Source organism: Brassica napus, chromosome C2 (genome assembly GCF_020379485.1).
Source record: "Brassica napus cultivar Da-Ae chromosome C2, Da-Ae, whole genome shotgun sequence".
In the NCBI taxonomy this organism is placed as follows: Eukaryota; Viridiplantae; Streptophyta; class Magnoliopsida; order Brassicales; family Brassicaceae; genus Brassica; species Brassica napus.
In genome coordinates, this window is record NC_063445.1 from 55,750,041 (window position 1) to 55,776,741 (window position 26,701).

Below are 26,701 nucleotides of genomic sequence, written 5' to 3' on the forward strand. Positions count from 1 at the left end.
CAAACAAGTAAAAGACCCAATGGAACTTATCTAGATGGCAATCACAGGACATCCTGGGGCTTATCTACACGTTGAAGAAGCTATATTGCTAGAGACGCTGCAGCTGGCTTTTGATCTATGCCTTGTTATATCCAAAAGGGGGCATGATCCTATTTGGGATTTAGGTTTTGGAACCTTTTACAGGCTCTGGAAATCATGAAACGGCATTTCATGTTTGGGGACAGTTTCTTTCTTGTTTTGGGGAACTCTTGTTCAAAGCGACAGTTTCTTTCCTCTGTTATCTAGTTGATATCTCGGGAGTTCGAAGAAGCAAATACAAGTTCGGAGACATGTTTTGGGGAATTCATTTTCCCATGTTTTATCTCAGGGCTTGTAAAGGCAGACCAGAAGATATTAGCAGGGTTTTTGGTAACAAAGTTCATGCATAGTAAGTAAGTAAGTTACCCATCTCTAAGTCTGATTAATGTAAATTTCTTTAAGATTATTCCTTTTGTAATCGTAAAAACCTCAGAAACACAAAACTTCAAAAGTAGAGATAAGTGAGTAAATAATTAAATTAGTTTATTCTGTTTTAGGTCCACCACTCCCAAATTATTCAAAAATTATGATTAACCTAAAAAAAAAAGTAACGAAGAAACATGTTTTTGGTTTCTTCTTTTCAGCGACCACATGGTCTTTCGGCTCAAAAAAAAAATTTAAATAATAAAAAAATGGTAAGGACTCCCCTTGGGGGATGACCATTGCATATGCTCTAAGTGGCTATAATAGATTAAACTCATCATCGTGAATACAGCTGGTTTGTGTCGTTTAGTGTTGACTAAGAATAATCAAGTATTTGGTCTTCAGTTGCGTTCTAACCAAAACACATTCGCATATACAGATCAGTTGGAAGAAAAGCGATTTTCAAGAGGTGATTTTTATTTTTTGTATTTTTCATATTTATTTCATATATAGATTAGATCCACAAAATAGTATATATTATCTAGACTAGAATTTGCAGAAATAAATATTAACCGGACTATGTATGAACTCAAGGATCCTTGCTCTCGTGTGATTATTGATTTATTTATTTCATGTTTGAGCAGGAGACTTATGGCTGGGCTGGTGATAAGATACAACTTGGAGAAGAATATGACGTGGCCATCTTCACCATGATCAAATCAATAGTTTCAATAGTTTATCTTTATTTATTTTATGTTTAGTGGAAAGGTGTAGTGGATGTGTTAGTTGCCCATGTCCATGTTCACGTAGTAGTTAGTTTGTTTCCTTACTTTTGTATTTAAACATGAGTTGGGAAAGAGAACAAGAAATAAAAAGAAAATTGTAGTAACTTGTGTTTTGTTCTATTTAGTTTGTTCTTTCACAAACTCTCTTAGCTTTGAGGAGGGGCCTTAATTGGCATCAAAGCAAACTTGTGTTCTAAGGTATCAAAGGGGTTGATTAAGTTCACTCCTAACAGCTGGCAGTAGCACTCTTACCATTTGCAGTCGAGAGGCTTTGGAACCTGCTTGTCCGAGTAACTGAGAGATTTCAAGGAGTTGAAGAGCAGTTCGAGGGATTAAAGAGTGATGTTAAGAAGTTAAGGTGTTTTCTGAAAGATGCAGATGCCAAAAAACATACAAGTGCCATGGTGAAAGAAACTATCAAAGAGATCAACGAAGTTGTTTTGGACGCAGAAGATATCATAGAAACCTTTCTTCTAAAGAAAGAACTAGGAGAATCAAGCAGCAGCAGCGTCAAAAGATTTGCATATGCTAGTGTGAAAAGCATGGTGCTTGGGTTTGATATGAAAACCATAAGCAAGAGGATCTCTAAGGTGATCCTTGATATGCAGAAATTTGGCGTTCAGAATGCCATTGTCAATGAAGAGGATATGAAGTCTCTACAGTTAAGAGAAAGAAAAATGCGAGAAATGTTTTGTATCGTTGGCGCAAAGGTTTACAGTGTTTTGTATCTGAGTTCCGAAGAGCTGCCTGCCTATTTGAAGCAGTGCTTCCTTTATCTTGCTAGTTTTCCAAGAGGTTATAAAATAGATGTGGAGACACTGTCCTATTACTGGGCTGCAGAAGGAATACTAATGCCAATGTATTTCGATGGAGTGAGCATTCGACATATTGCAGATATATGCATAGAAGAATTGGTGAAGAGACATATGGTTATTTCTGAAAGAGACGTTAAAACTTTCAGATTTGAAACACTTCAGTTGCATGACATGATGAGAGAAGTTTGTTTACGCAAAGCTGAAGAAGAGAATTTCGTACAGACCATCGACACATCAACTGCAAATTCGAAATCTCCTTGTAAATCTAGCAGACTTGCTGTTGTACGTTGCTATGAAGAAACATTTAGTGTCGATACGGAGGTGAAGAATCCAAGCCTTAGAACTCTCTTGTTTATCAAGTGCAGCAGATGGAAGGAAACAAGTTTATTCTTTACAAGGCATAAGCTGATGAGAGTGTTAGATCTCTCAGGGGTCGAGTTTGAAGGAGGGAAGGTACCCTCTAGCATCGGGAAGCTCATCCACTTGAGATATCTTAGTTTATATGAGGCACATGTAACTCAACTGCCTTCTTCTATGCGGAATCTGAAGAAGCTTCTCTATTTAAACCTAGATGTGTATGTTGAAGTCTACATGCCCAACAATATCTTGAATGATATGCGAGAATTGACATTCTTGTGTTTGCCGAAGAGATTACATGTTAAGACAAAGTTGGAATTGGAAAATTTGGTCAAGCTGGAGACGTTGAAGAATTTCTGCACAGAACATGGGCGAGTGACGGATCTACAGGGTTTGACATGGCTCAGATCTCTCTCTATCTATATTACAGACTGGAAACTCTATCTTCATCTATAAGTAAGCTTTCACACTTGGAGAGTCTTACAATATATAACAAGTTTTATACTCCCACGAATGATGATGAAGAAGGATTTGTTTGGGATTTTGTTAATCTCAAACAGCTCAAGTTGGAGATATATATGCCAAGGTTACCTGATGCGCAATGCTTTCCTTGTCACCTTACAACCATTGAGCTAACTTATTGTTGTTTGAAGGAGGATCCAATGCCGATTCTAGAGAAGTTGCTTCACTTGAAAGAGATTTGTTTAGGGGGTACATCTTTCTGTGGGAGGAGAATGGTTTGCTCAAGGGACGGGTTTCCTCAACTGCATAAGCTACAATTTAGGGGATTAGAGGAGTGGGAAGAGTGGATAGTAGAAGAAGGCTCCATGCCCCTTCTCCATACTCTTGATATTGGGTCTTGCAAAAAATTAAAGGAGCTTCCTTATATGCTCCGATTCATCACTAACTTAGAGGATCTGAGTGTTCATGATATGGGAGATGAATTCAATTTGAGATTGTCGGAAGGATACTTTCCTTCTCACCTTACAACCATATCTCTAAGTGGTTGTTGTTTGACAGAGGACCCAATGCCTATTTTAGAGAAGCTTCTTCAGTTGAAAGAGGTTATATTAAAGAACAACTCTTTCTGTGGGAGGAGAATGGTTTGCTCGAGGGATGGGTTTCCTCAATTGCAGAAGCTACAATTAGAGGGATTAGAGGAGTGGGAAGAGTGGATAATAGAAGAAGGCTCCATGCCCCTTCTCCACACTCTGAGATTTGGCCGTTGTCTAAAGTTAAAGGAGCTTCCTGATGGGCTGCGATTCATCACTTCCTTAAAGAGTCTAATTTGTCATGATATGGGAAAGAGATGGGAGAAGAGACTTTCAGATGGAGGAGAAGCTTATTACAAAGTTCAACACATCCCTTCTGTTCAGTTCGATGATAGTGAGCCAGACAGCAGCTGAAGGAGACTCTCAGCAATTACGGACTATCAGGTATTAACTAGGAATGAACTTCTCGGCACCTTCTTTGGATTTGCATACTTTACGCTTTAGTTAAGGCTATTTCGTTGGAATGTCTCTGATAATATGTGCTTTATCGATTGATTTGATACAGTGGCAACAGAGAACTTACAAGTGAAACATACTCGCACACTGAGTGAAGCTGTTCGACGAAGTGTCTAACTGAGACACTTGATCTTCTGCAATGCTTTAAGTTTGCCTAGAGAGATAAAGAAATGTATTTAGGGAATTGAAGCTGTTCGACGAAGGTTGTCATGTACCTTTTTTTACTGAAAGAGGTGAAATATGTTAAGATTTTTATATATTAGTATTCTTTTTACATTTTCTTTTCAATCGACTAAGCTTTGAAAATTTACGTATAGAATTGCGTTGAAATTCTTCAGCTAGACTACTTGAAATGAAAATGGGATATTGAGAGATGAATTTAGAAAGTGAGCACCACAGCACGCCTTATTTGTTAGGATCCGAGTAATATGTTTACTCCATCACGTCTACTTGTTTCATTTAAAATAATTGTTTATTTTCTCACTTTTGATGAATTTGTGTACTTATGAAAAGGGTCTCTTATTAGAGACTGTGCTATTGAAAAGGATCCTATCAAATACAGAGTCAAATGTGGGAATCTAAGTAGTAACCTATTTTTTCAAAACTGTTACAAGGATATGCAGAGTCCCTCCATGCTTGAGAAGTCCCTCACTGGAGATTCATCTGAAGCAGTGACTTATCTTGCATGCGTACATTATGCGTAAACATCACTACCTCTAAAGTATATAATTATTGATGGGTTCATTGAGTAGTAAAGTCATGTGGTCTTTGGCAAAGATAATTAACAGCATATCGATTTTATTTTGGTATTTTTAATTCTGTTTTTTGTAACTCAAAAATTTGCATGCTTCTGTCCAGAGATTTATGGATTGATTCCACAGAATAGTTCATCTTAGACGTTGAGTTTTTCAGTACATATTATTTGAATCATAAACTCATGAATCCTCTTCTCGTATAACTTCCTTTGAATTGCTCCTTAGGCTAGACACTGTATTCTTCAGCTAGCGTTTCAACTTCTATGGTCTAAACGAACCTCCAAAGACTCGAGCTGCTTCTCAGACTCAGAGATGGGTTACGATGACATGTTGCGTTGTCTTTTTCTCCTCAGGTTCCAAGTCCTGAAGTGTTTCCTATCCATCATTCCAATCATCATCATCTCCCCCACTCATTTGCCTCAATACACGGCACTAGTTCATCTTTCTTAGCTTCAAACAGTTCTTCCCATCCTTCTAAAATCTCCCTAAGAGCTTCAGCTTGTGAAGCTTAGTAACAGCTGTCAGCAGAGAGTTTATAAAACCAGGAAACGGATGTTTCAACACTCGATAGATCGTCTGGGAAAATCTCTAACCCTGGAGAAATGGACGCCACAGCGATCTGAGGTGATTTAAGTGTGACCAGAGTGTTTGTGGGTCTGCTAGAGCCATCAGCTACCTGGTCAGGCAACGTTTGGTTAACTGTAGCTTCAGTCTTCAGGACTAGAGAACGTCATAAAGGTTCAACATTTATCAACCAACAGTAAAATTAAAGCTTATCAACCATGTGCAACGGACCTCTAATGGAGACAGCAGATCAAACACAATGTAAGATAGAAAACACTAATAGTAAACTCAATAAAGGAATCTTGTACTAGAGGAGGATACCTAGGAACATAGGGCAATGAAATGTAGCTCAAGCTTGTTTGCGTTGATTCTCTTGCCTGATCAAAGTAAATTAACCGTCAATCACTTATCTACAAATCGGATACCAATCAGTATTAATGTCTTTCTTCAGTGACCAAAGCAAACGAAATAGACGATGAATAACCAGGGTAGTGAACTACAAACGTCTCCTTGCTCGGCAAGTAACCTGATACAACTTTTTGATGTATCATGCTAAATCCATGATATGCAAAATCATCGGAAACTGGCTGAAGATCGTAAAATCCAGAGACATTACTACACAAAATTTGATACAAATGTGATTTTTGAGGAATTTGGACAAACTTCCATTCTTCTACACTTCACCATGGATCAATACTTTCAAATAAATGTTAAAATGTTTTCCATTTCTCTGTCCCATTTTGAGTAGAAAAAGATTGAGTTTATAAGAAAGTAGGAAACGCGTACTTGTTACTTGCATTGGCATCACAATAACACCTTAATTCAGGTGGAACCCTGAACTCCATTCTCTGGTATCTGATAATAATTTACACATAGTAAATAGTGGTAAAATAGCTTTGACATACAAAAAGTAGAACGATCAGCTACATGCATTTTTTCCTCTAGTTTATGTTTCCACTCCTTCCAAAACGGTGATTGTTCCTATAATGTCTTCCTCTTTAGTTACCGGTTGTTCAATGATCGAGTCCGTAATCATGGTGATCAGTTCATTTTTTCGGTGCAAATCCATTCCTTGCCAGCCAAGAAAGAATGGTAATAAGAGCAGTTGCATTGGCCTTGCAGGTCAAGATCTTTCCACGCGTGAAATAACTCACTGATCGATTCATCATCACAGTGACCCAATGCAAAGCCAAGCAACTTCTTTCGAGAACTTACATCCATGTGCTTCAAGTGCAGGGACCTCTTGCTATTGCAGCACCTAAATCCCAAATAGGACCATGCCCCTTTTTGGTTAGAACAAGGCATATATCAAAGCCAGCTGCAGATCGCCTGCAACTGCAGCTTCTCTAGACTCTAGCAATAGCTTCTTCAACAGATGATATCTCTTCTGAAGAATTCAACCCTAGAATTTTTGCAACCTCAATTAGCTCTTCAACGTGAAGATAAGCCCCAGGATGCCCTGTGATTGCCATCTTGATAATCTCTGCCTCAGCTTTTAACAGTCCGGCGGCTACTAGAAAATATATTCAAGCACTCCCTTGTTTTCCTAACAGTAACTGCATCAATGGTATCGGCCGGCCACATCTTTATTTTAACTAAATACACAACATCAACAATCTTAACACCAATTATAATTTATTTTACCAAGATTATAACCTTTTCACAGCGTTTAAAGAAAATGTTACAACATTTATTTCACTAGACAGATCAAATTATTCCATTAATGAGATTCTTCCAAGCAAATGCTTTCGAGAACTTACATCCATGTGCTCAAGTGCAGGACCTCTTGCTATATTGCAGCACCTAAATCCCAAATAGGACCACGCCCCTTTTTGGTTAGAACAAGGCATAGATCAAAACGCCAGCTGCAGATTGCCTGCAACTGCAGCTTCTCTAGACTCTAGCAATAGCTTCTTCAACAGATGATATCTCTTCTGAAGAATTCAACCCTAGAAGTTTTGCAACCTCAATTAGCTCTTCAACGTGAAGATAAGCCCCAGGATGCCCTGTGATTGCCATCTTGATAATCTCTGCCTCAGCTTTTAACAGTCCGGCGGCTACTAGAAAATATATTCAAGCACTCCCTTGTTTTCCTAACAGTAACTGCATCAATGGTGTCGGCCGGCCACATCTTTATTTTAACTAAATACACAACATCAACAATCTTAACACCAACTAGATTTTGACCCGCGCTTGGAAAGCGCGGGTTTGTTTTTGTAATTAAATATATTGTAAACGAATTTCTATATAAGATAGTGTATAAGTTTGAGTACATCTATCCAAAATCACATACCAAACCGTACCAAGCTGAAAAACAAAAATTGAATTGAATTGCATAAATAATATAGCAAATCATAAATCTATGACCGAAAAATTGAAACCGAACTGAGAATCAAATGAGTACCTGAATTTTTAAATAAAATTATATATTTAAAAATATTAATTACATTCAATTTTTAAATAACCACATATCCTAAAAATACTATTTATAAACCGGATAACACGAAAACTTGAATTACCCAAATATTTTTATTTGGTTGATAAATAATTTAGTTAACCAAAAGTATAATTTATGTATATAATTATTTATTTCAAATATATATAACTATGTTTAATATAACACATAGTATCAAAACTATTTTCAAAATAATATTATGTTTTAAAATAAGTAGATTTTGTTCTAAAACACAATTCTACTGCTAACATGTTTTAAAGTATCGATATAGTGTTAATAAATAACAAAGTGTTTTCAAAGTTTTAGAAGTTATCACTAATCGATTTATAATTGGTTAGACTAAATATCTAACAGAACCGAAGATAAATAGTCATTTTCTGAACATATAGCAGATGGAAAGATTGAACCGGTTTTATGTAGACCATAATCATATCTATGGATTTTTATAGGAACTGGTTTGGTATTAAAATAATACAACCAACTTGGAATATTAAGTTGTGACAAACATCATTTAGTTTGTGAATGATAATGTTGAAGTGTTCATATATATTACATGGTTAATGAAATCAGTTTAGTTAATAAGGTTAGTATAAAATAATGGTTCATCTCTGTAAAAAATGTATTTTTTACAATGGATATTATATTTTGTTTATAGTCTTCGAAGATATTATCTATTAAATAAATCACAAGTAACCATATACTATATAAATACAGGGTGGACATTATTTAATATTAGCTCAAAATATTTATGATGGAATAATGTGTATATAGTAAACGTATAAGTAGATAAGTAGGTTAGTACCGTTATTTATGACTAATTTGCTTTTAATGAAGAACTAGATTTTGACCTGCGCTTTGAAAGCGCGGGATTAAATTTTAGTTTAAATATTTTTATGTAACAAAATTATAATTTATATAATTTGTTTCTTTTAGGTTTGTATTTAGTTATAAAAAATTATATGTACAATTTATTATGCTTTTTTCTTAGGTGAACTAAAATTTAGTAAATTTAAAATTATTCAAATCCGTATTATAAGTAATTTATTTATTTAATTTTTTCATTGATTTTGTTTTAATAACTCATACCTTTTATTAATCAGTTTAGATATTTATTTTATAATAAATGTTGTGTTAAAATGTTGGTTCAATCCGTCTGAATTTAAATACTTTTATTAAAATGCAATCTTAGAATTAATATGTAGGAGTCCTTTTTAATTATTTTATTTTGAATGATCGAAATGTTTTATGACCAAGTTTAATATAACAACAATTCAGATGAATACATGGAAGTATATTTTCAAAGTAATAGATCTTAAATTTCAAATAATTCAGCTAATTAAATAACATAAAATACAATTCAATTAAAAGTAACATCTAACATCCGTATACATACAGTGTAATATAATATGTATACAAAATAATATGTTATTTCACTCTATCTCTATAATAACTAATTGTTATACATGAAAGAAAAATAATAATTATTATAGTAAAATATGTGTAATATACACCCGTAACAAATGTTTTGATTAGGACCCATTTTTCTATTGGTAGTAATGTATTATTTTCTTATATGTGGACGTGAGATCTTGATAATAGGTGTGTGAATTATTAGGCATTTGTTTAATTAATGAATAATTATGTTGAGATTTTACGGTTAATGAACAATCGGTTATAGCCATTATTTAGGAATATTCTTTTAGTGAGTTAAAGTGTTTTAGGTAATATAATTAATTATATTAAACAAAAATTTATGAGTGGCACACTATTGTAAATATCTAACAAAATAAGAGCAGAATCCTATGAGGGATTTTGATTTAATAGTATAGATAGTTAAGTTAGTAGTATGAGAAATAATAGGAATTCTAGTTAAATGAAATGATCCAACTATGACTTGTTTTAAGTATATTTTTTAGGACTCCTTCCCTTTTAATAGTATTGATTATAATTTATTTTACCAAGATTATAACCTTTTCACAGCTTTTAAAGAAAATGTTACAACATTTATTTCACTAGACAGATCAAATAATTGTAACTAGCTTTTGACCCGCGCGTCCGCGCGGGTGTTTGTTTTTCATAATTATATGTTTTTCACTTGTATAAACATCCATGTTACTTATTTATAGGTTATTAAGTTTTGACATTGGGGTATCTTATTTAGTTTGTTTAGCGTCCTTTTATAAACTATGCGTTTGTATTCTTCTTTTATCGTATTTTTATTGATTTGACTTAGTAAATCAATACTCTAAAGTGTAAAATATTAGAGTGTTAAGTATAATTGTATGTGCTTTATTAAATTATACTATAAATAATATGATTAAAATTAGATGTAAAGTTATAATTTTATAGTATTTCAAAACAAATACATTATTTAGACAGTAACATAAAAATAATCGAAAAGTAACAAAAACCATTCAAAAATAAGTATAGATTTTTGGCAATTTTATTTAGCAACCCCAATTTGAGGTTAACCCGTGAAACCGCACATGTATTTAATAAGTTAAAAAATTGGAATCATAAACATAAGTAGTTTCATATGATTTTATTCCAAAAAAATTGTGATAATAGTCAGTTTTATGATGGACAGTGGTATCATATAAAAAATCTCACATCTATAAATAATTAGAGTTATATTTATATGTAACCGGCGAAGGTGTCTTTTTATTTTTTAAAAAAATTATTTTTCAACATTTCAATTTTATAGATATATAAGATTTACATATTACATATATATATATATATGTTTAAATTTGGCATGTCTACACATAAACATTATCATTGTTTATATGTTATAATTTATTGTTTAGATTATTCAGTTCCTTGTTTGTGTGTATGAATTTATTTGTACTTTGTAAAAATTTGGAATATAAATATTTAACATGTATATACATATTCGTACCACAACTTAACTACAATCATAGAAAAATTGATTACAATCATTCAAAAACTTTGAATTAAGTGACCATTGTAAGTTGGGTCATAGTAATTCATGAAAACTTTTTTTAATTTGGGCCATAGTATAATCACTTAAAATACATTATCCCATTAGACCATGATTAATGAGAAGGTTATTAGGGTAAGGTTCTTAGCGGAATATAAAAAACAATCTCTTAACTTTTAACTAAAAAAACTAAGAACCGGTTTTTAGTTTTTTAGTTAAAAGTTAAGAGACGATTTCTTATATTACGCGAAGACCCTTATCCTAAGAACCCTCCCATTAAGCATGCTCTTAGGTTCTTATTTTTTTTTCTGGGAAAAAAATAATTTTTTTGTGTTCAGAAATAAAAAATTTCGTTTCATTCTAAACAGAGGTTATTTCTGTCGCAAAATCTAACTAAATACAGTATATGTTTTTAAATTATTAACTCTAACCAAATATCTGTTTTTAAATTATTAACTCTAACCAAATATCTGTTTTTAAATTATTAAACTAGATTTTGACCCGTGCAACCGCACGGGTGTTTGTTTACACTTTTCTATACATAAATTATTGTTTTAGAATATAAGTGGTATATATTTTTAATGTTAATCATATACTTAAATATTTATATAACTATTTCAAATACAATAATTTTATAATTTACATGTTATAATTAATTAATTGTTTAAACATTATGTATTTGCCACTTCTTATTATATATTTATCTTATTGTATTTGCATTTAGTTATTAAGCAAATTAATATATTCATGAGAAAATATATTTAAAAAATATTTTGTATTTAATTTATGCTAAATTCTGACCCGTATTTCAAAACTGAATTTCTTTTTACCAATATTTTTATGCTTATTCATTTTAGATAATTTATTATTGTATATATAAAAGTGTAAGATATGTTAATTTTTAGACATGTATTATATAGTTTGTTAATTTTAAGTCGTTCTATCATCATATTATATTTTAAATAAATAGTTTATATTTATGAAAATAAAATTTATAAATTTATCAATTGAATATAATTTTATCATATTTATTTTAGTATAATAATTATATTTTAACATGATCATGACTATAAAAGTAGATAAAATAGGATATAATTTATTTATTTCATTTCTAAACGATGACTTAAAGTACATTAAGTTACTGTTTAAATATTACACAGATTTATTAGAATTTTTAAAATATAATATATAAATATATTATATTTAAAATGAAAATATATTATGATTAAAGTAGTTACAAAGATTTTATATTATTAACTTTAAAGAAAGACATGTTAATTTTTATACATGTATTATATAGTTTGATAATGTTAACCCATCTTACCAACACATTAGATTTTATTTTTGAACATAAGTATTTTATAATTACGAAAATAAAATATAGAAATACATAAATTTAATGCAATTTTATTATATTTAGCTCAATATAATAATTTTAATTTAATATGATTGATTATGATTATATAATAACTAAAATATTATAGATTTTTTTATTTTTCATTTTATATAACTGAATATATTAATGTATAATAATATTTTAAACTAATTTCGAAATTAGTGAAAATATTTAAATATAATTTCAAAAATGAAGATCTTGTAAAAATCTTTTTAAACAGATTTGTTAGAATTTTAAAATAAATATATTTATATTTAAAATGAAAAGATATCAAAAGATACTATGATTAAAATATTTTAAAAAAATATATTTATTATTAGTCTGAATTAAAATATAGTATGAATTTCTATGAATAGGTCCATTAGGTCCATTTTTAAAAAAAATCACACATGAATCAAGGTTGTGACTTCTGTTTTAATATATAAGATATCTATTCCTTTTTTATTTAACCTTACTGAAAAGTGAAAACAGAATATACATTATTAAATAAGGAAAATGATGTTTTGCAAGTCGAAAATCTATATATATATAAAAATGTTGGTGACACTCCTGTGATGCCACGTGGAAAGTCGATGACTGACAGGCCGACACCTGTCCTCTTTCTATTTTTTTACGCTTTCGTTGTTGTTTCAGGTGGGCTCACAAGCAAGAGATATTTCTATTTGGGCTTCATACGTCACAAGGTTGGCCCATTAGGCATCGTCTTCGTGACCGATGGTTGCGTCTATGTCGGTTACTCCGGTGACGTTTCGTTCTCGATTCATCTCCTAACATGCATTAGCAGTTCCATCGAATAGTCTTATCCCTCTTCCAAACTCCACCTATAAAAGAATCAGACATATCCCTTGAGAATCATTCTTAGGCTTCCAAAAGTTTTTGTAAATTTCTCTTTCTCTCATTTGAGAGTTTTTCTGAAATTTTAAATTTCAAGTGATGTTTTTTGGATTGTTATGTTGATGGATCTTACCGGAGCATTCAGATTTAGATCCGGCGGGGTTAGGCCATTCCGGGAAGCAAAATGGCTTGAGTCGCTTTGGCTCGGCGGCGGTGACCAAACATCACTTTCTTCTGCCTCATCTACCTCTGTTTACAAGAAAAAACAAAAAACGAAATCATAATTAGATTAAAACAGAGAGAGAGAGAGAGAGACTCCGACGCATCTTCTTCTCCGGTGAGCCTCGGCGCTTCGTCCCCGCGAGTCTCCTTCTTCGTCGTCTCCATCATCATCTTCATCCTGTCTTAGTTAACCAGATCTGAAAAGTGAGACATGAGAGAGTTGGTGAGCTTTCAAGCGTACAGAGATGGGAGAGATGAGAGTGAAAGAAGATGGGAGAGATGAGAGTGAAGAAGATGAAAAGAAGAAACAGAAAAGAAAAAAAAGGAGAATGAATCTATCGAGAGAGAGAAGCCAGAGAGGAAAATAAATAAATAAATCTCAGCCTTTGATTTAATGTAATCCAACAGCTGAGAAGGTGATCCTTGTACATAGATCTGATTGGCCAAAAGTATATTATCTTTCTTTTTTATTTTCTTTTGTTTTGTCTTTCTTTATTTGTTTATTTTTTTGTTTGTAATTATTTTAAGTTATGTTTTATACAAAATTTATACTTTGTAGTTCATAATTTTGATTTTAAGTTATAAAATTTTAAAAATTGGGCATACAATTTTAAGATTTTAGATTTAAATAGAGAATAATAGATATTTGAAGTTTAATTTATGAGAGTTAGTGTAAGATTTGAGTTTAATTTTTCAAAATGATAAATTGATAGCTTATATTAAGATTTGGTGTTTAAGTTTGAAATGTTGAACTATTATTTAGAGATGTAGAGTTTAGGGTTTGAAGTGTAATGTTAAGGGTTAATTTCAGATTTTGAGAATAAATTTTGAAAATAACTAAAATTTAATTTAAGATTTGGAGCTAACGTATGAAGAGTAGGAGTGTTGAATACAATATGTTAGTATTTATAATTATAATTTAGAGTATAAGGTTTGTGTACAGAGTTTAGGGTATAGAGCTTGATAAAAAGATTTAAGGTTTATGTTTGGAAGTTAAAGATTAAGATTAAAAGGAATAACTTTGAGTTTAAGTTGATGATTTCAGGTTTTTGGTATGAAAAGATTAAAGTTTTTAAGGTTTATGTTTAAAGTTTAGGGTTTATACATTTTTAGAGTTTAGAATTTAAAAGATTAGAAATTGATTTTTCATAGCAGCTCTCGAAACAATGCTATCATAATGTGCTATCGGAAAAAAAAATTATGTTTTGGCGGGTATCTAATTTTCACTTAAATTTTGGCAGTATTAGTGATTTTTTCTTCCCGCTTACTAATTTTACACATTAACGTTAATAAACTACTATTAATATAAATCCAGATTTTTTTTGATTTTTCATAGCAGCACCGGGTGAAACTAATATTTTATCGGGTTGAAAGCAGCCTTAATTCATAACTAAGTCAGACAGCACATTCCATCTATAACATGTAGGAGAAAGATTTAGTTGATTATCAAGCTATAAATATACAAAAGTACATGAAATTCAAATTAAAAGTCCGTGTTCAATGCATCTCCATTTTTAATAAAATTCAAATTATGTACAATAAAAATCATATATCCAAAATGTAACTTCAAGCCAAAGAGGCAGTCACAAATGTCGCACCATTGTCCAATAATTCACCGAGTAAAAAAAAGAGAAACATGCCTATATATATATACTAGGGTCGGTCCGCCCTACGGGCGGGAATCTAGATTATTATAATTTTTATGATTTTGTAGTTTGTATTTTAGGTTTACATTCATAAGAAATGTGTATAATGTCTTTTAAAACGTTTTAGGTGAGAAAAAATTACATGTGATAAAATATATTTTGCTTGTTTACAATATTTTCTTTTATATTAAAAGGTTATATACACTGATATGCCGTAACGACCTCAAATGGTCTTCATGTTATTTCTTTTTACAAATATTTGATTCCATATTTGATGTGTTATTTATGGTACGTAATATTTAGGTTCAGAAGAATTGGATTGTGGATAATTTTTTTGTATATGTTATAAGATTATTTATTTTTTATGTTGGAATCATAGTCTTTTGACATGTTATTGGAGTTAAAGTGGTGATTATTTGAACTTGCATTTCTACTCTTATTAAAAATAGAATGTTATACTGAATGAGAAGAAGGTAATAATGCAAAGCTAATCAAAGTAAAATTCCAGTGATAAAAAATAAACAAATTTATTTGTTAAATGTGGTTTGCTGTATATTTTGGGCTCGGAAGAATGGATTTGTGAGTGTTATGATTAACATTTATATGAATAGTTTGGGCTGTAGAGGATTGCATTTGGTTGAGATAGGATATTCATAAATGATATGTTTGTCGTTGGTTATTGTTCAAAAGAACTGATTGCAGCTTCATATGGTTATCATTTGTAACTCGTGACAAAACTAATAGTTCTACAGATAAAAAAAAATACATAGAAATCATCAGTCACATATCAAGAGATTATATATACTTCAATCATCATCTGAGGTCATCTGCCAAGATCACTGAAATAATAGTCATTGTCCCCAAAAGCTTTGAATATCTTTTTCTAAAACAACTTTATGCTCTTTCCCCAAAATAAAATACATTTTTCTTTGCCTTAGCATTATTTTAGAACATAAATCAATCTCTAGTAGAGAAAAACAGAATAAATATATTTTTTTCAGCAAAAATCAACATTCCATGTCAAATAATTATTGGCTAGGTAGATCACCAGAACAGAAATAAAACAACAGAAATAGAAAAAATGTCAAATATAAGCATATGCATATGAGAACGTAGAAACTACATATGGAATTTAGACTCTAAATTGCATGAGCCTATGAGGGAACAAATATACGTTAAGAAAGCATTCAAATTCCTGCATAGAAAAATGCCGCACTTTTAATGTCTAGGAGAAGCTGTGTGGAAAATAAGAAGCTAGCCTTCTCCACAGAGTTGGGATCAACAACGAACTCCTCAATGATACATTGTCGACTTCGTATAAAGATGTTGCTCCTAGCTGCGCAAAATAGGATCCTCTCTAACACCATAGACTTTCGCGTGGCACCAGCCCGATGAGGAATCCAAGCTTTACTTGCTTTGTTGGACCAACAGACTGCTCCTGTTAAAAAAATGGCAGTTTGTAAAGCTATTTGTGGAAAACACAACTTGAAGAAGTAAAACAGTCGCAGATTTCGTACTTCCTGCAGCAAAAAGCCTCGAGTGCGTCTTACTCTTCACCCACTTGTTGTGATTCTATCTCACTCTGTTGAGCGGTAAGACTTCTGGCTGAAGCAAAAAATCACCAGCCTAAAGGACACACAACAGAGACATGAATGCATGAGAAACATACCAAGAATTTAGGATAACAGTCATTAATTGTGTTAACCAAAGATCATCTATAATAGTATATTTTACAGAACCACAAAGCTGTAAAATTAGTTACAAACCAATTCAGGACTCTCTGTGTAATAATAAGGGGAAGCACTACAAAGACTGAGTAAAATGATAACATATTACCTTGTCAAGAATGAGCTTGTACTCCACAAGTTCATTGTAAAAGTGCTGCAACTTGATTTCAGAAAAGGTGAGAGAAATTAAGCATAGGGCTGAAGAAATGGGAAGTAATGACTGTCCCAGAAATTAAAAAAAAAACAGACAGAGCAGTTATTGGGTTTATGCCGGCATTAGACTCCAACCTAAAGCACTGTGGTGTCGAGTTCAGGTTATGATCTGGTGTTTAATAATCTAATGTAGCATATAAACTGCAGAATGTATTATGGAAGTATACATACCTCCGAAAATAATTGTTGCCAGCTGCTGCCACCTTGTCAAAGTAGAGATAGGTGCGAGAAGTTGCGTTCGGGAATAACCAACATGCATATGAATTGTATATCAGTTACAGAGAGTTGTAGAGATTGTTTGATATGTAATTAAATAAATAAAAACATATAAGCAATTCTCTGAAAAACCAGCAATCAAACAACATAAGTATAACTACCTCCAACAATTTTTGGGCTGACACAATAACCTTTGGGTCTAGGCCCTAGCTCTGTAATTTTCAAGAAATGCAGTAGCCAATTCATTGAACACACGAAGCCAACCCGATACATCCCTGTACATGTATATTGTTTGGACTGATGTTAAAAGTTTTATTCTTTTAATTAATGTAAGAACAGACGCCAATAAAGAAACTTTTGGATATGAGAATGAGGCTGACCTTTGAATTTTTGGTTGCTACGTGTAACGTTGAACCCAGTAACAGAGTACATCGAGCCTTCCTGTTTGAAGGTGTTGAGCCAGTGTGCGTTAACAGAACCTTAAATCATGGTCAAAAACAAAAGGGATTTGAATCTCTGGTTTGAGTTTAAAAAAAGTAGTGAAAGGAGGAAGAAAGAGTTACGGGATTTCTGAAAGTGATGTTTATGGGATGAAAGCTAACCTTTTTATAGCTATAGAGCCACCGCCGCCTTGTGATGAGGGAAGATGAATTGAATGAGGAATCTTGTTTGGATTGGGTCAAAGGAGTTAAGACGGTAGTTAATGACGATGAATCAATGCATTCCATAACGGTTTGTACGAGATGAATCTAAGACGAAACGGTTTCGATTCATAGATTCATCATGAAGAACCCTCTCGAGGACACCATTGTTGCTTGAGCTAGACAGAGATCGCAGAACGATGAACCCTAGATGTCGACATCCCCATTCTTGAAGAAGATGAATGCAAGAGGCGTACGTTGTTTTTTTAACAGCCCAAGAAAATAAGAAAGAAGCCCATAAATAAAACCGTAAACCCCACTTTTAAGCAAATTAAACGAAAGCAAGGGAAACTCAATAATTAAGAGACACGTGTTGCTCTTTCATCTCTCTATTTGATGACGTGTCTCTCTCACAGGAGAGAAACATATTTATATATATATAGATATGCCATGAAAAGAATTAATTCAAATAACTTCCACCAAACCAATTAACACATTCAATCAAACGTAGCCGTTGTTAGACACAAATTTTAAAAGTGAATTGAGCGCCACGACTTCAAAAGGATAATGATATATATGCCAAAATCCCAGGACAAGTAGTTTCATACAACCAAATTATCCAACAAAGTAGACCACACAAATACTTTTGCCCCAACACCAACCAAAGTAAACATCCCGCGCGAAGCGCGGGCCGACCCTAGTACAGAATATAATAATGATTTCTTAGTTAATTGATAGCATTAACTGATTTGTGTGACTGCGACGAATTAGGAAAAGAAATCATAATGTTGTTTTGATATTTTTAAAAGGAGAGTGCATAGAATTAGGAAATGATGTTGAGTTTTAGGAAGGAAATAAGTATGATTATGTTCGATTTTGTACTCACATTAAATATAATGATATCCAAAATCGGCTAAACCGTAAAATCCTTAAACCATGATGATTAAACCATTTCTCTGCGTACATGTCAACCTAAACCATCTAATCTATACAGACTGTTACTAAAAGGCCAAACATATCTGAACTTTTATTTCTAACCAAACACCCGAAATTATGGGCTTCTAAACGGACTGGATTTTGAACTTGATTATAGGGTTAAATTAATAAATGTATTTAAGCGACAGAGTTTTAATCAGAGTGGCATGATAAGGTAATTTTTGAGGAAAACTTAGAGCTAAGTACAAAATGTACTTCAGTTTTAATAGATTAGATACAACAAACTCGTACTATTAGAGGCCCTACGTACTAACTATCTCCTTATCTTTTTAGCAAAAAAATGTAAGTGGCTACAATAGAATCACTCATCGTTGTAAATACAGCTGGTTTGTGTGGTTTGGTGTTGACTGAGAATAATCAACTCTTTGTATGAATAGGTCTTCACCTGCGTTCTAACTAAAACACATTCGCATATTTTCGTTATACAGATCGGTTGGTCGAAAAGCGATCGATTTTCAAGAGGTGATTTTTATTTTTTGTATTTTACATATTTATTTCATCTCAATTGTTCATATCATTCATAGATTAAATCCAAAAGAATAGTATATATTATCTAGGCTGGAATTTGCAGAAAAATATTATCAGGACTATGAATTCAAAGATCTGCTCTCTAGCTGTTATTGATTACTTATTTCATGTTTGAGCAGGAGACTTATGGCTGAGCTAGCAGTGGCACTTTTACCGTTTGCAGTCGAGAGGCTTTGGAACCTCCTTGTCCGAGAAACTGAGCGATTTCAAGGAGTTGAAGAGCAGTTCAAGGGATTAAAAAATGATGTGAAAACGTTAAGGTGCTTTTTGAAAGATGCGGAGGCCAAGAAACATTCAAGTGAAATGGTGAAAAAAGTTATCAAAGACATCAAAGAAATTGTTTTTGATGCAGAAGATATCATAGAAACCTTTCTTCTGAAGAAAGAACTCGGAGAATCAAGCAGCAGCAGCGTCAAAAGATTTGCATACGTTAAGGTGAAAAGCATGGTGCTTGGGTTTGATATGAAACCTATAAGTAAGAGGATCTCTAAGGTGATCCTTGATATGCAGAATCTTGACGTACAGAAGTTCATTGTCAATGAAGAGGATATGCAGTCTCTACTGGTAAAAGAAAGAGAAATGCGACAAACATTTCCTACAAGTGACGAAGACCATCTTGTTGGGTTAGAGAGAAGTGTTGAGAGATTGGTTGGCTATTTGGTGGAGGAGGATAGCAGTCAAGTGGTTTCTATAACTGGATAGTTTTAAATGTTGTTTTTTTTTTTTTTTTATGATGCTGATCATGTATGTAGTGATAGAAGCCTATTAAAGGTGGAAGAATCGAAATACTGGACATTAGCACTAAGACCAAATTCAATTTAAATTTGCTTGCTTTAGATTAAACTGTTTCTTAATTACTAATGAGTTGATTCCATTCCACGAAAGATTTGCTTCTCAAATACTAACATATCATAAACTTGGGGGTAGAGTGCAATTGAAATATAAACTTAATGTTTATGAGAGACACTGATACATCCATCATCTTTGTTATTTTCAACTTCACATTCTTCTCTTATTATGTGTACAGTGTACATGATTAGATATTTAGTAGAAGTGTAGGACCGTTTTCGTATAAGTACCACATAGATGACCAATATGGATGTAGTAGCTTTCAGTCAAAAAGACAGTTCATAACAAACAATACTAACTCAATATTGAATTAGTGTATGCCTTTCACAATTCTTTTGTTTTTCAATCGATTACAGAAGAAGACTACAGAAGTTGAAAATTTCAGTGGCTTGATCACCAAGCAAGGCAGACCTAAGGTAGACAAGTATTGTAGCCCAAAGCCTGACTTGGGGACAGACTATCGTCCCGTAAGACAGCTATTAATGCATTCAGGGCTTAAGATAAGATGCTCAGAAGATGACAGAGGTTAACAAGGTTCACCTCTATTAATCCGAAACAATGGAACAAAGAAACGTGTCCTTCCTTGTTTCCGTTGAAAGTCGACTCTAACAACCTCTTCTTGCCACTCTTCTTCTGACACGTGGTCTTTGTATCAGAAGAGTTTACTTCCTGCATCTCATCAGCTAACCTTGTCCAAAATTTAATCAGTAAGGTGAGACATTCTTTCCACGTACAACTACCAAGGATATGCACATAGGGACACATTTGGAGGTAAAACTAAGATGAAATGCCGTTTCATGATCTCCAGAGACTGTAAAGGTTCCAAAACCCTGATATATACTCTAGACTTGGAAACTCTATCCACTTCCAAAATCAATATCTCTTCTACTTTCCAGTGTATCTAACAAATTCATAATGTATATTGTCTGTAGACATCTTGCCAGGAAATGTGTGAATTCTCCGTGAAGAAGCCACTGAGTTTCTCTACCATCTTGGCCAAAGCTTCCAAGTTCATCTTATTGATGCGGGCATGGACTTCATTGTTGGAGGCTATCATTGTTGGAACTTCATTTTTGAAATCTAGTAAGCATCTTTTTGGATGCAAAATGTTTTTTTGGTTTGAATAAATTTAACATTTATACAAAAAATTTTTTTTTTTGGAAATCCAAAGATATGCGAGACTCTACTGCATTCCTGCTTAAGGATGTTATGCATTTTTGATAACCAAACGAAAGAACCATGTTGCATTAATGATGATTCTTCCTTGCTTTCTTCCAAGCAAATGCTTTCGAGAACTTACATCCATGTGCTCAAGTGCAGGACCTCTTGCTATATTGCAGCACCTAAATCCCAAATAGGACCACGCCCCTTTTTGGTTAGAACAAGGCATAGATCAAAACGCCAGCTGCAGATCGCCTGCAACTGCAGCTTCTCTAGACTCTAGCAATAGCTTCTTCAACAGATGATATCTCTTCTGAAGAATTCAACCCTAGAATTTTTGCAACCTCAATTAGCTCTTCAACGTGAAGATAAGCCCCAGGATGCCCTGTGATTGCCATCTTGATAATCTCTGCCTCAGCTTTTAACAGTCCGGCGGCTACTAGAAAATATATTCAAGCACTCCCTTGTTTTCCTAACAGTAACTGCATCAATGGTATCGGCCGGCCACATCTTTATTTTAACTAAATACACAACATCAACAATCTTAACACCAATTATAATTTATTTTACCAAGATTATAACCTTTTCACAGCGTTTAAAGAAAATGTTACAACATTTATTTCACTAGACAGATCAAATCATTGTAATACAACAAACTCGTAGTATTAGAGGCCCTACGTACTAACTATCTCCTTATCTTTTTAGCAAAAAAATGTAAGTGGCTACAATAGAATCACTCATCGTTGTAAATACAGCTGGTTTGTGTCGTTTGGTGTTGACTGAGAATAATCAACTCTTTGTATGAATAGGTCTTCACCTGCGTTCTAACTAAAACACATTCGCATATTTTCGTTATACAGATCGGTTGGTCGAAAAGCGATCGATTTTCAAGAGGTGATTTTTATTTTTTGTATTTTACATATTTATTTCATCTCAATTGTTCATATCATTCATAGATTAAATCCAAAAGAATAGTATATATTATCTAGACTGGAATTTGCAGAAAAAATATTATCAGGACTATGAACTCAAAGATCTGCTCTCTAGCGGTTATTGATTACTTATTTCATGTTTGAGCAGGAGACTTATGGCTGAGCTAGCAGTGGCACTTTTACCGTTTGCAGTCGAGAGGCTTTGGAACCTCCTTGTCCGAGAAACTAAGCAATTTCAAGGAGTTAAAGAGCAGTTTGAGGGATTAAAAAATGATGTGGATACGTTAAGGTGCTTTTTGAAAGATGCGGAGGCCAAGAAACATTCAAGTGAAATGGTGAGAAAAGTTATCAAAGACATCAAAGAAATTGTTTTTGATGCAGAAGATATCATAGAAACCTTTCTTCTGAAGAAAGAACTCGGAGAATCAAGCAGCAGCAGCGTGAAAAGATTTGCATACGTTACTGTGAAAAGCATGGTGCTTGGGTTTGATATGAAACCTATAAGTAAGAGGATCTCTAAGGTGATCCTTGATATGCAGAATCTTGACGTACAGAAGTTCATTGTCAATGAAGAGGATATGCAGTCTCTACTGGTAAAAGAAAGAGAACTGCGACAAACATTTCCTACAAGTGACGAAGACCATCTTGTTGGGTTAGAGAGAAGTGTTGAGAGATTGGTTGGCTATTTGGTGGAGGAGGATGGCAGTCAAGTGGTTTCTATAACTGGGATGGGAGGTCTTGGTAAAACCACACTCGCAAGACAAGTTTATAATCATGAGACGATAAAAAGTCATTTTCCAAAAGGATTAGTGTGGGTTTGTGTTTCGCAACAGTTTGAAAGGAAGTGTGTCTGGCAGACAATCTTGCGACAGCTCTGGCCAGAATGCGATGTGTCAAAGATGATGGAACAAGAACTTCGGGAGAAGATTGTTCGAGTGTTGGAAACAAAAAAGGCTTTGATCGTCATTGATGATATATGGAGAGAAGGAGACTGGGATCTAATCAAGGATGTGTTTCTGCCGAGAAAAGGTGAATCTCCTTATGTTACATACATTAGGTTGTGTTTTAAAAGTCACAATTTGATAAAAAAAAATATTAAGAAATATGAATGTGTTGCAGGATGGAAGGTATTAATTACTTCTCGCAATGAGGAAGTGGCATTACATGCTGATAAACAATGTGTCACCTTCAAACCAGAATGCCTAACTTTTGAAGACAGTTGGGATCTTTTTCAAAGAATAGCATTTCCTATTAAAGACACAACTGGTAAGTTTTAAAAGGCGGCCTACTTGGATTTTTTTTTCTGTTATAATAAATTAATGAAAAATGACTACCATATTTGCAAGACATATGATCCTTTCACATTCGTGTAACTGATGTGCAGAATTTAAGATTGAAAAAGACATGAAAGAAATCGGTATGGAGATAATTAGACATTGTGGAGGTCTACCACTGGCTATTAAGGTGTTAGGGGCGTTGTTAGGTAATAAATACACATTGCACGAGTGGAAACGGGTACGTGAGAATATTAAAGCTCCGACCCTTAGAGGGAGTGGCTCTGACGACAGAAATTTCAATTTGAAGGTTTATTGTGTTTTGTATCAGAGTTTCGAAGAGCTGCCTGCCTATTTGAAGCAGTGCTTCCTTTACCTTGCTTGTTTTCCAGAAGATTCTAAAATAGATGTGGAGAAATTGTCATATTATTGGGCTGCAGAAGGAATACTAATGTCAATGGATTTCGATGGAGCCAGTATTCGAGAGGTTGCAGATGGATACATACAAGAATTGGTGAAGAGAAACATGGTTATTTCTAAAAGAGACGTTGATAATTCAAGATTTGAAACACTTCAGTTGCATGACATGATGAGAGAAGTTTGTTTACGCAAAGCTGAAGAAGAGAATTTCGTAGAAACCATCGACACATCAACCGAAAATTCAAAATCTCCTTGTAAATCTCGCAGACTTGCTGTTGTACCTTGGCCTGGTGAAACATTTAGTGTTGATAAAGAGGTGAAGAATCCAAGCCTTAGAACTCTCTTGTTTCTCGAGAGAAAAACACTGATGGCAACAAGTTTATTGTTTACAAGGCATAAGCTGATGAGAGTGTTAGATCTCCCTTCGGTCGAGTTTAAAGGAGGGTTTAAGGTACCCTCTAGCATCGGGAAGCTCATCCACTTGAGATATCTTAGTTTAGTGGCGTCAGATGTAACTCAACTGCCTTCTTCTATGCGGAATCTGAAGAAGCTGATCTATTTAAACCTATATATATGTTGGCCAAATTCAGTCTACATGCCCAATATCTTGAATGAGATGCGAGAATTGACATTCTTGTGTTTGCCGAAGAGCTTACATGATAAGACAAAGTTGGAATTGGGAAATCTGGTCAAGCTGGAGACGTTGAAGAATTTCAGCACAAAGCACGGGAGATTGACGGATCTACAGGGTATGACACGGCTCAGATATCTCTGTATCTTTATTACGGACGAGAGGTATACTATAGAAACTCTATCTTCATCTCTAAGTAAACTTTCACACCTGGAGAGTCTTACAATATATAACGACAACAAGTTTTATACTCCCACGAATGATGATGAAGAAGGATTTGTTTGGGATTTTGTTAATCTCAAAGAGCTCAAGTTGGAGATATATATGCCAAAGTTACCTGATGCGCAACGCTTTCCTTCTCACCTTACAACCATAAGTCTTAAGCAGTCTCGTTTGAAGAAGGATCCAATGCCTATTCTAGAGAAGTTGATTCACTTGAAAGAGATTTGTTTAGGGGGTACATCTTTCTGTGGGAGAAGAATGGCTTGCTCGAGGGATGGGTTTCCTCAACTGCAGAAGCTAGAATTTTGGGGATTAGAGGAGTGGGAAGAGTGGATAGTAGAACAAGGCTCCATGCCCCTTCTCCATACTCTCGAAATTAAGAATTGCAGAAAATTAAAGGAGCTTCCTGATGGGCTCCGATTCATCACTAACTTGGAGGATCTGAGTGTTAAGTATATGGGAGATGAGTTCAATTTGAGATTATCAGAAGGATACTTGCCTTCTCACCTTACAACCATCTGTCTAAGTGGTTGTCATTTGACAGAGGACCCAATGCCTATTTTAGAGAAGCTTCTTCAGTTGAAAGAGATTAGTTTACATGAAGGATCTTTCTGTGGGAGGAGAATAGTTTGCTCGAGGGATGGGTTTCCTCAATTGCAGAAGCTACTATTTTGGGGATTAAAGGAGTGGGAAGAGTGGATAATAGAAGAAGGCTCTATGCCCGTTCTCCATACTCTCTCTATTCAGAATTGCAGAAAATTAAAGGAGCTTCCTGATGGGCTGCGATTCATCACTTCCTTAAACGATCTTACTGTTGGTGACTCAAGTATTAGATTGTCGGAAACCTGCTTGCCTTCTTTCCTTACAACCATATCTCTAGTTGGTTTGACAGAGGATCAGATGATGATTCTAGAGAAGTTGCTTCACTTGAAAGTCGTTAGTTTATGTACTTCTATCTGTGGGAGGAGAATGGTTTGCTCAAGGGATGGGTTTCCTCAATTGCAGTACCTTCAATTTTATGGATTAGAGGAGTGGGAAGAGTGGATAATAGAAGAAGGCTCTATGCCCCTTCTCCATACTCTCGATATTCAGAATTGCAGAAAATTAAAGGAGATTCCTGATGGGCTGCGATTCATTACTTCCTTGAAATGTCTGACCTGTTATGGTATGGCAGAGGCATGGGAGAAGAGACTGTCGGAAGGAGGAGAAGATTATTACAAAGTCCAACACATCCCCTCTGTTAAACTCTGTTGTTATTGATCTCGGCAATGCTCAGTCAGTCAGCAGCTGAAGAAGACTCTCAGCAATTACGGACTATCAGGTACTATCCAGGCCTTAACTTCTCGGCAACTTCTTTGGATTTTCATAAACTACAACTTCTTCTGATGATATGTGTTTTACCAATTGGTTTGATATAGTGGCAAACAGAGATTTCCATGGCACACAAGGAGTGGATGATGCGGTGAAGCTGTTAGACAAAATGTCTTACTGAGGACATTTGATCTCATGTACCGTTGTTGACTGAGAGAGGTGAAATATGTTAAGATTCTTATATATAAGATTTCTCTTTACATTTTCTTCTATTTGTTCTTCTCAAGCGACTAGGCTTTGAAAATTTCCGTATAGAACTGTGATGAAACTCTTTGCTTGCCTCTCTATAAAAGATTTATGGATTTGATTTCACAGAATAGTTGATCTTAGTCGTTGATTTTTTCAGTAAATACTATTTGAATTATGAACTCATGAATCCTCCTCCTCTGGTGTTTGAGACACTTTTGTGTCCCCAAAAACATGACAAAGACTGTCCCTCAGAACTTGTATTTGCTTCTGGAATTCCCGAGATATCATTCCAATCATCATCATCTCCCCACTCATTTTCCTCATTACGCTGCACTAGTTCAGCTTTCTTAGCTTCAAACATTTCTTCCCATCCTTCTAAAATCGCCTGAAGAGCTTCAGCTTTTGAAACGGATGTTTCAACACTCGATTGATCCTCTGGCGAGATCTCTAACCTTGGAGAAATAGACGCCGCAGCGATCTGAGATGATTTAAGTGCCACCAGAGTGTTTGTGAGTCTGCTGGAGCCATCAGCTACCTGGTCAGGCAACGCTTGGTTAAGTTTGGCTTCAGTCTTCAGGCAACGCTTGGTTAACATATATGGACAAAAGGAAA

At 34.0% G+C, this 26,701-nt stretch overlaps 3 protein-coding genes, 1 long non-coding RNA gene and 1 pseudogene across 13 annotated transcripts in view; 3 read left to right on the plus strand and 2 right to left on the minus strand.

Annotated features, from left to right (window-relative positions):
• LOC125582005 (probable disease resistance protein At1g58390) overlaps positions 1-26,701 on the plus strand; it is a 56,793-nt gene that overhangs the window by 23,414 nt on the left and 6,678 nt on the right. The window lies entirely within an intron of this gene.
• LOC125582505 lies at positions 35-4,194 on the plus strand (annotated as a pseudogene).
• Positions 800-26,217, plus strand: LOC125581989 (probable disease resistance protein At1g59620). 3 transcript variants are annotated; one of them, XM_048748347.1, is made up of 6 exons: positions 800-910; positions 19,160-19,724; positions 22,696-23,011; positions 23,102-23,248; positions 23,367-25,850; positions 25,948-26,217. In XM_048748347.1, the coding sequence occupies exons 2-5, from the start codon at positions 19,167-19,169 to the stop codon at positions 25,787-25,789; spliced, it is 3,444 nt and encodes a 1,147-aa protein (XP_048604304.1). In that variant the 5' UTR covers positions 800-910; positions 19,160-19,166; the 3' UTR covers positions 25,790-25,850; positions 25,948-26,217. The 3 variants fall into 3 exon arrangements, with proteins under 3 accessions (XP_048604304.1, XP_048604305.1, XP_048604303.1); XM_048748348.1 differs by lacking the exon at positions 800-910 and adding an exon at positions 18,795-18,974; XM_048748346.1 differs by lacking the exons at positions 800-910; positions 19,160-19,724 and adding an exon at positions 21,214-21,944 and having other exon boundaries at positions 22,131-23,011.
• On the minus strand, positions 12,540-14,711 carry LOC125582006. Its single transcript, XR_007319825.1, has 2 exons — positions 12,985-14,711; positions 12,540-12,838 (listed from the first exon to the last, which is right to left on the minus strand). It is a non-coding gene; the product is annotated as an uncharacterized LOC125582006 (long non-coding RNA).
• On the minus strand, positions 15,793-17,821 carry LOC106447669. Of its 8 annotated transcripts, none has more exons than XR_007319819.1 (7): positions 17,478-17,818; positions 17,256-17,354; positions 17,037-17,150; positions 16,831-16,862; positions 16,556-16,742; positions 16,237-16,345; positions 15,793-16,157 (listed from the first exon to the last, which is right to left on the minus strand). XR_007319819.1 is itself a non-coding variant. In XM_048748367.1 (7 exons), exons 2-6 carry the CDS (start codon positions 17,305-17,307, stop codon positions 16,292-16,294), a joined length of 363 nt encoding a protein of 120 aa, XP_048604324.1. In that variant the 5' UTR covers positions 17,308-17,354; positions 17,478-17,819; the 3' UTR covers positions 15,793-16,157; positions 16,237-16,291. The 8 variants fall into 8 exon arrangements, 1 of the variants encoding a protein (XP_048604324.1); XR_007319820.1 differs by having other exon boundaries at positions 16,556-16,600; positions 17,478-17,817; XR_007319823.1 differs by having other exon boundaries at positions 16,556-16,606; positions 17,478-17,817.